General features: G+C 30.7%; 1 protein-coding gene across 1 annotated transcript in view; it reads left to right on the forward strand.

Annotated features, from left to right (window-relative positions):
* The window catches only part of LOC106109146 (probable RNA methyltransferase bin3), a 15,403-nt gene extending 12,040 nt beyond the window's left edge, over positions 1–3,363 (forward strand). Inside the window, exon 6 of the mRNA XM_013290551.1 lies at positions 3,195–3,363. Within this exon, the coding sequence (XP_013146005.1) occupies positions 3,195–3,363 (169 nt within the window). The remainder of the gene's footprint in view (positions 1–3,194) is intronic.
* The last annotated feature ends 6,933 nt before the right edge of the window (positions 3,364–10,296 follow it).

The raw sequence follows: 10,296 nt of genomic DNA on the forward strand, positions 1-10,296 counted from the left end.
TTTTTTTTTCAGTATACAGTCGCTTTAAACTTTATCGAAAACAAATGGAAGTTAACTATTGAACTAAAAACTACTTATTTACAATTGATAATACCGTTTGAATGATACATTATCCTTGGGCCGCATAGGGTATATTTAAAAGTGTACATAAGATGTTTAAATATTCCCGCGAGTAGAGCAGGGACGGACTGCTAGTCAATAAAATTACACGACTTTGTTTTGTGTCCTTAAAAACACTGAATATTAACAAAACTGAGTTCATAAAAAGACATAAATGTTTTCAATTAAGGTAAGATAAACCAAATTAATTTTCTTCGTCCCTCATTATTTCTCAATTTGGGACAAAATTTTAGCGACATAATCCTCCTTTTAAATAAATATTACTAAACTTTGAACAGCTTTTGAATACAAGTAATTAAGCTTACCGGATATTTTAATGTAAATTAATTAATTCCGTACCCTTGTAATAAATTTAAATGAGCAACGAATTAACTAATCCTTTCCTAATTAAAAAACCATTAAGTCAAATAAAATGCTTTAATATAAAATAAACTTTTATCACTGCTTTCCTTTGACGAACGTAGCAGATGAAGTTCGTAGCATGGTGCTGAAGGCCTTATAGTATTTTGGTAAGTATTTATAAATATGTACTTTTCGTTGTTTTTATTATTTGTCTTCGTAATATTGAATATAATAATTACCCGCTTGAAATTAAAGAAAAAGCATAGCCTATATTACTCACTGATAATGTCTCTTTTTAATGGAATACATAATAAATACATAAAATTGCAAAAATACAAAAATATAAATCCTTCCTCTTTATAATATTAGTACAGATAATATGTTAATATTTTGTATAACGTAATTATGGGACTGACATGTACTAACGAATCAAAATTTCAATAAAAAAAAAACGTAATGCCGTATAAAAGTTAATCATATCTTACTAATATTATAAATGCGACAGTTTAGATGGACGTTTCTTAGCGTTTGTAGCCTAAACGGCTGAACGAATCTCCATAAAAATTTGCACAGGTTTAGAGCATAGTCTGGAAGAACGCATAGGCTATTTTTTATCCCGGGTATAGTTACGGTTCCCGTGGGATTCACTATTTTAGTTTTTTTATTATTTACTCGATCATTCTGCAACGGTTCATCATATCTTATTGAAATTTGGCACAGATATACAACAAAGTCTGGAGTACACATGGGATAAGGTTCATCCCCGAGAAATGTCCGGTTCCCGAGGAATACGTAGCTTTTTGTTATTTATATAGTTCGTATTTTTTCTAATACCACGCGGACGAAGTCGCGGGTAACAGCTAATTTTAAATAAATAGTAGTTTAATTACTACTACTAAGAATGTCTGGCAAGGTCTGGCAGGATTATAGATGTGGGTCCAAAAGGTTTAGCACATCAAATGAAACTTACAATTACTCAAAATGATTGAATTTCTCTTGTCATTTACTACAGTTTCAAATACACTTCAACATTACACACTAATACTTCAGTACAAACTAATTTAGAATAATTCGGTATTTCACCATTAGACTATATATTATGGTATAATATTGAAACCACCAAAGGTATATTTTGTGCAGACGTTTTAAAACAAACAAAAATGACATTGTTTTCGTAATTACTGTACGCTAACACCGTTTGATGGATCACCATTATAAGCACGTTTCGACATTTTTTTATATTATCCTCTTCGATATTAGTTTCCAGGTGGCTCTAAGGTAAGGCTCTACGAAATACAAACACCGTGGAACTAAATGCTATGGTAATTGGTTTTGTCGCGACATTTGGTGGATTCGACAAGTTATATTTCAACGAAGAGAATTAATAATAGTGAATATTTACTTAGCTTCGTACAAGGTTTGTATTTCCTTAAGACATGAGAAGAAAAAATCAGTGTAAAACAAAATATGAAGATTTTGACTTGAGATAATGTAATTAGAGCCGGAGAACGGAGGCCTCCAGCTTGCTCGAGATATAGCGAGTATTAAAGTTGACCCTACTAAAATAAGCTTAGTGACATCGCCCTTGATTTAACGGCTCAATGAAAAAAGTTATTTCCTTGTTACATTACTCCTATCTTACTATACGCGTCAGTTTTTTATAGAAAGTATTTTAAATTTAAATATAAACTATTTACTGAAAACAAGCCAGAAAAACCATATGCGTTTTTTACTCATCTACATAAGTTAAAATATTTGTTCAAACTTATTGTACTTGTTAACTACTACAGTTTTTCATACCGTAAAATGAAAATAAAAAACATCGTAACTTGTTAAAATGTATCGAAATATTTTCAATCTCAAAGAGATCCGTCTCAAAAGATCATCGGCTTTGCAGGTTTGAGTGAGGTGAAATTTACTCTTTGAGTAGATTTTCGTATAACATCGGTCCATAATCGTGATCGAAATTTTACTATAAGGGATTTTCGGCTTCGTATAAGCTTTGCGTACATCGCGTAGGCATCGTAGCAGTGCTACGAATTTTATTCGCATAATATATATGAAATGCTAAGCTCAGTTAAATCGTGTCGACTAGGTTACTAAAGTAAATAAGAATAATATTAATAACGATATTATAAATGGTACTGCTACACTTAAGACATAAAACAATTTGTTTGCCATTATTAAGCTGGCTACTACCTATGTATTATTTTCTACCTGGCATTTTCATAAAATTTATACTGTTTTCAAAGCAAAAGTGTAAACGTATACAAACAACGATATATTAAATAATTACTCTAGTTTACAAATAGCCGATTACTTGTAAAAAAAAGTTGTATTTGTCTGGAGAGTAAAAGCCTACCCTCGTTATAAAAGTGAATTGGAGCGTAATTATAGTATAGTGTACTCTCCACCTGCCCATTGGTTGTAAAAGTTTTACTCCATTTATGGAAATAAGTATTTATTTTACTCGTTATCTATATTTTTATTGTATGTATGGATGAGTGATCATGTAAATATTATTTATACCAGTTGAGTTTGTGCAGACAAACAAAAAAAACTGTTATTAGCCTCTGATCAATACTGACTACCTAACTGTTCTAAATTTTCAACCAATAACAATGAGAAAAACGATCGCCTATAGTTTATTAAAGTTAATAGTTATGCGTTACATAATTTAACAATAACAAACGAGGCAAGTACGCGTTTATAAGGTGCCATTATTTTTGTAGAACATACAGTTGGGGCCCCAAACAAGACATGTCACGTGTCATCCGGCAAGCTTTCTCGAATCGTCTCGCATTACCATCACGTGTCCGCTACTACGTGCTCGTAAAATCATCTCGAGCATGTGCTCTCACTCTTGTAAGCCTACATGAGGCTATATTGCCTAATATATAGGTTTTCCTTTAAAACATTACGTTTCCTTTTCATGAAAATAAATAGGAAAAGGAAGGTTACGATTCCATTTGGATCCGTCAACTGAGGCGCTTTTCAATGCAGTGTTTTTTAAAGGTTACCTAAACAATATCAATATTTTCGCGTACAAATTTAATGAAAAATGACCCAATGTCGCGCGCCATACGTCTGCTCAATATCATTTCTGAAGATATAGATATCTTTAGTTGTAATGAGTCGAAATTCACAGAGGCTGCATACAGATGTGTCGAGGGCGAGGCAAATGGTGGTATTTAGATATATGTTGTTATATTCTTCTTTTTGTTTCTGTGTACAATTTGATTTTTTTATTCTTCATTATCAGTTGTTTATTGTATTTTTAACTTAAATATTATTATTATTACTTTTAATATTATGTATTATCACATATGTAGATATAGTGTCACATTAGATTTATTCTGTAAAGATGCTATATTCTCGTTATTAAATAAATAAAATAAATGAAAAAAATCATGGTCAAAAATGTGAATGCTTGTGTCCTCTTTGGTCATTGATTTTAATTTTTAAATTATTTAATATCCGGAAAATAAAGTTATAAAATAAATAAGGTTGGAAGTCATGATCAGGTCACGAGAATTACTTTTCCAGGGATATAAAGATACACCAACAGGTAATATTGTCCTGATAAGGGTTTTTAAAGATGTCACAGATTTGGCGATTTATGTGTCAATTTACGATCGAGACCTGTTGAAATGATGTGCCGTTAATGACGTTCACAGACATAATTAAGTTTTGTTGTTGCTATTCTCTTCAAGGGAATAAAACGAAAAATACACGCATAAAAGTAATCAAGTAATAAACAAATATTTCGCAATAATTTCGAATAGGAGAATCGAAAGTAATTGAGGCAAAAATTTTCCTTAAGTTTAAAAATCAAAAACATCGAATGGAAAAGTGGAAATTCAAAAAGAAAAAATAAACCGAAACCTCTAGTAAAGGGATGGAATAAATTTGTGAAATTGAATTCTCAGATTTTATTCACTGAAATAATTGCTTTGTTAGGAATCGCCTTTGAAAGAGCAACAAGGAAATTTAATATAAATGTCGAGACTCAATACCATGGGGCAAATAATAAGTTAGCCATCATAAAAGATATTGGAACAAAAGTGTTTACAATAACAATCTTACTAATATCAGAAATGGGAAAAATTAGATGGATAACAGTTTGTTAGAGTTTGTAGGTTAAACTGCGCAACGGATCTAGATAAAATTTGGCATAGATGTAGGGGATAGTCTGGAAGAAAACATAAGCTACTTACTTTTTTTTTAATTCTACGCGGTCAGAGTCGCGGGAAAATCTAGTACTTAAATATATTCTAACAAGTAATAATCTGTTGATAAAAATATTTCCGGAACACATGTCACAATCCTCTTCCTGTCACATTAGGAACCTAATTATGTCAGTGAAATGTGACACTTATTTCGTGGATGTGAGCAAGATATTTTTTCCATACAGCATCTTATATTAGTGTACTGTACTACAATAAGAATAATAATAAAAGAAAAAAAAACGTACATATAGCAAAGTAAACATAACAAGTACCGTTAAGCTGTTTTAGAGATACGTACTAACAAATCATCCACATCCATTTAAATTTTGGTACTGATATTACTGTGCATGGAAACAAGAGAAGGCTAAAAAAGAACGATAATTTTGAAATCACTTGTCTACGGTGAACAATCTGCAGAAATTCACCAGATACATACATATACTTACTTCTAACTACTTAGTTTTAAATATATAAGTTTTATGTGTCAGCTAACACTATAAATCAATACAGAAAACTTTACAAAAGCTTGGAAATATTTTAATTGTCACGAAGAAAATCTTGGCACACGAATTTCGCGTAATGTACTTTATTAATCCCTAAAAAAGAGAGCTAAAAGGCAAAAATCTTAAATTTTATTACAGTTATTTAAAAATCCAAGTATTTTCCTGAAATATTCCCAAAAGTATTTTCTGATTTCTAGTATCGCTCTTTTCGGAAATCCAGAATCTAATGCGGCAATTCGGTTTTCCTAATTCAAAATTATGAAATCACATTTTTCTTATAAAAATATACATTTTGAAGTCACCTTCAAAAGTAGTTTTATATTGTTATCTAACGTTATAACAAATCGTTATTTTCTAATTTGGTCGGAACCTGTTTGCTAGAGATATTTAGTTATTTGAGCGAATCCTGGTTGATCCTTCAAGTGCGAAGGCCCAATCTATTAGCTTAACTTACTTTTATGATTTGTTTTAAGATAAACATTCAATCTATTTACTAGGTATACATGTAACCTCTTTATTTTCGTTTATTAAAATAAGAGTGAAACAGTTTTTGCTTATACTCAGTTTATTCCTTAGTTTAACTTTATACCGTGTTTATTTGTAAGGATGTAAGATTTCTATTATTAATGAATACAATTTTATACAAATATAAATTTATTTTTTAAGCTATTATCAATCGAAATGCTAAGAGCCAATGACATTTTTGGATAGGAGATATTACAAAACACAATGGGCATATTTCTTGCAAAACGTCTGAGGCGACTTAGTATTGAAATATAACTGGCTTGAGTAATCGATCTTAGTCGCTTGTCTAACGACTAACTAATAGTATTTCTTGTTGGGTATTATTAAGTAAGGATTAATGGTATAATAATGTAGTGAATAGTGTGGCCAGTTTACAAAGATTATATTTCATTTTCAGCTTACGATGACAGTTCCAAAGTTGATATGACCTGACAGTATAGTTGAATAGATTCTTTGTTTTGCTGTTCTATAAAAATTGTTTTATTCACAGATCTGTTTCTATTCGAACAATGTATCATTTATGTTTCGCGACATTTTATTGAGATTGAACCGTTTGAGGCTTTACTATAAATAAAATGTGGATAACATTTAATCTCCGGTCTTTCTTTTATATCTTTTAAGATTGATTCCTTCAAATAAAAATGCGATTGCTTGATTTCTATTTTTTCAGTTAACGTATTTGGCATATGACACATAATTGCTGTTGAAAGTTAAGTAAAGATAATTAATCTAGACTTTTAAGTCTTAGTGAAGAATAAAACAAAAAAATATATTTTTTGAGATAACGTTGAGTCAACCCACACTGTCTGACATTAATCTCGTTTAAGATATTTCGATTTAGCGTTAAATTCTAGGTAAATATAGACTCGCTAACACTCTAACAACACATTATCTTACCCTCCCTCTTCTCTCTTCTTGTACTATGTCCCCAAAGTGGGGCAGAGGGCATCCCCAGTACGCCGCCAACTCGTTCTGTCCTGGGCTCTACGTTTTGTCTCGGACCATGACAGCCCGATTGCATTATCTTACCTACAATCTACGAAAGATATTTAAATCTAAACGGTATTTCGGAAAGAAAGCAGTTATGAAATTTATTTTAAGAAATGAAATGTAATTTCACCATTATCTCCTTAATCTGAACTATGTTACTATTTATATTTAGTTTTTCGCCCAGAAGAGGTATAAATGGCAGTCTTTAAAAGTTATTTAAAGTTAAGAACTTTAGCAAACTTTGTCACAACAACAAAACAAAAGATACGTAGCATACGAGTTCTTTAGAGAACTTGAATCTCGTGGGTTCTTTATTGTTATCTTTTTCCTGAGAAATGTACAACACTTTTTTTTGAAAATAGGTATCTATTTATAGAAGTAGTCGCTAAGGGAGCCTAAAGTAATGCAGATATAGAATGAAAAAGCTACAAATAATCACAAGACGAGTCTTATTGCGACAACAATTACTTTAATACGTACATTTTAAAATTTTAGACGGGATAAAAAAATAAGGTATGTTTCGACTTAAATTCGAACAACTGAAAAACTATTATCTTTATAAAAACTATTAGGTTAAGTTTTTAAATATTAATTGCGCTAAAGCTCTCTTTTATTCTGTAACCGGATCATGAAAAATGTTTTAATAATTCAGTACCTGAAACAGACGTAAATGCTTTTAAATGTATTCCGTACCATGAATACAAATGAGCTCGGGAAACCTCGTTACGTAATTTTTTTTAAAATCACTCAAAAACCTCATGCTAATTGTAAAAAAAAATCTTCAATCAAGTCTGACATTGGATAAACGTTTTAATTACAATCATGCATTGCTTAATAGAAGCTCAACGTGCAAAACTCAAATAGACGATTTACTTGTTTTTGTTCTTCCAAATTCAAATTGAAACTGCTATCTACCTTTAGGTACAAACAGAAAGTGCCAGCATGTATATCAAAGAATAGTTTACATTGACACTAAAATTACACCTAGCTAGAACTATTTAAAAGTTATTGAACTAGACTGCTCCCTGGAGAACTTTTCTCTCGGTGTAACTATATCCCTATATCCAAGTTAAGGAATTAGGTCATAGTTTAGGTGGCTTGGTCGCAAGCTCTGTTATATGTATATCGTACATCTCATAGCCAATGTATGCTAGGACTAATAATTATTACGAGCTTACTATAGAATTCCGATTTAGTGGTAGCGATCGAATTAACCGATCTGTAGGTAATCCGTATTTAGGTAACATCATAAAACGGGTTAAGATTTTAATTCAAAAACGTTTGTTAATTACACTAACACACCAACAATAATGCGAAATTATTTTGATTGAATATGTACGAAACATATAAATATATGTCGAAGTCGAGATGATATTTTTGATTCTTTTTGCTAGCTTTCTTTATTATCTATTTGATTGACGACGTTTCTATTTACCTTTCATTCGGATTTAAAATAATAAATGTGAAAGCTTTGATTTACGTTTTTGCGTTGGAATTTATTCAGACCTGTTCAATTTACATTCAGCTTGATAAGACGATGTCAAATAATAAGAAGTAAATTCTCGCGATCGTTTGTCAGAAAAATCGAATGTCGCTTCTAGCGTGAAAGTGACTGGAAATTTTGAATATCATTTTTTACGTATCGTGACTTGACTCTGAGACTGAGGTCTCGCGGGAATTTGTCTTTAGCTAAAATGACGAATGACTTACAAAAATTGTTTAAACAATATAATTTTGCGCATAAAGAGTAAAATTGCATATTTATTTTTAGTCGATTGTAGTACTCAAGGTATTCTAATTGCATTATGTGGTTTAAAGTGCAATTGCATCAGGATGTATAAAAATTGTTTTTTAGCTTTTTTAAGACTGTGCTACGTCATATTACGGCTATAAAGTAATTTTATATAATTTTATTAGTACAATTTTCGAGTGTGGGATGAATTTGGATACTTAACATTGAAGAGACATAATTAAAATTTGGTAGGAAATATTAGCGTCCGAAATATTTATTTATTAGAGTTCGAGAATTTGAAGGGAATCTTTTACATAGCGAATCAGCGAATCTGAATATGTGTCAGGAATGACATATTAAAATTTTTGCCTCTCTGAGACAAAATTAAAAATGTACAAAATATTTTTTTTCATGGGGAAAAATTTTTGGTAAACTAATAAAAATTGTGAACATCTTTGGATGAATGACCAAGATTTTCAAAGTTTATAAATAAATAATCTTTCTAGAAATATTCAAGAATTCGTAGCAATTTTCTTTGTGAATACCGACGCTTTTTAGACATCAATTTCTATGTAATTGTGCGGAACTTTTTGTGTTTAATTAAAGATGCTGTAATTGTGCACAATTAACAAAAGATGAAAGTACACGAGGACAGTTAAAGCTTGTTAATTATTTTAGGAATTTCAGGACAAACTTTACAAGAAACAGTTTACAAGACAATATTTACTACTAACTTTCGCCCGCGACTCCATCCGCGTGGAATTGAAAAAAAAAAGAATAGCCTATGTGTTCTTCTAGGTTATCTTCTACATCTATGCCAAATATCATCGAAATCCGTTCAGCCGTTTAGGCTACAAACTCTAAATAACATCCATCCATCCATCTAAACTTTCACATTAATAATATTAGTAAGACATTATTGATGTTTTTGTACGAATTTAATAAGTTCGTTCGTGTTTATGGAAAATATTTCAGAAAAAAATTACTGATTTACAATTAAGTTTGAGAGTTATAATGACTAAAAACGTGTATGCAACATAAACAAAACAATTAATTATAAAGTGAACACTGGTGAAATGCTAAATATTGTCATGAAATGAAACTACACATGAGATTTACTGTGTCTACTGAAATTTTAATAAATTTCAAATAGTATCGGAATGAATAGGTCAATTTCGTGCATTTGTATATAGACTGTTACTATCTGAACAATTTATACAATTGCAGTAAATGTTGAAAGCAATGGGATCGGATTATCGCGGCTTAATGTAAATCGAGTCAGTCGCAATCAAGATCCTATTTACGTGTCAATTGCCGAATATTGCACGTTGAATATCGATACGAATATACAGACCATTTTATTTAATACAGTATATATTATAGTTAGTATTTACATAGTTAATAACGTTTGTAGAGTGTTTTCAAAAGATTAAAACACATTATCTAAGCTTTTGTAATCTTTTCCATATAATATAAAGCACACCTTTGAATAAACTTTGACTAATGATTGTTGATTGCTTCGCAGCAATTTTTTTTATTTGCATAACTAAAATCGTGTAGTGTGCGCTCTTGCATAGAAGCTCAGGAATAAAAGGGGCGACTCTAAGCATACTCGTAATATCTTTCGGTATGAAAATAAACCAATTTGATGTAATGTTATTTGATATGAGCAGATACCTTTGATTTCCGAATTTACAAAGACACAAAATTATGTTAAAGTCTCGCATTCAAAACTGTATCAAATCCGATTGCGATGTTAAACAGAAGCTCTAAATGACTCTCTTGGAGATTTAAAATGCAGTATCACTTTGCAAATACATTTCAGAACAGCTAAATTGAAATTCATGAAAAGAGG

This window comes from Papilio polytes, unplaced genomic scaffold (genome assembly GCF_000836215.1).
Source record: "Papilio polytes unplaced genomic scaffold, Ppol_1.0 DF821289.1, whole genome shotgun sequence".
Classification (NCBI taxonomy): Eukaryota; Metazoa; Arthropoda; class Insecta; order Lepidoptera; family Papilionidae; genus Papilio; species Papilio polytes.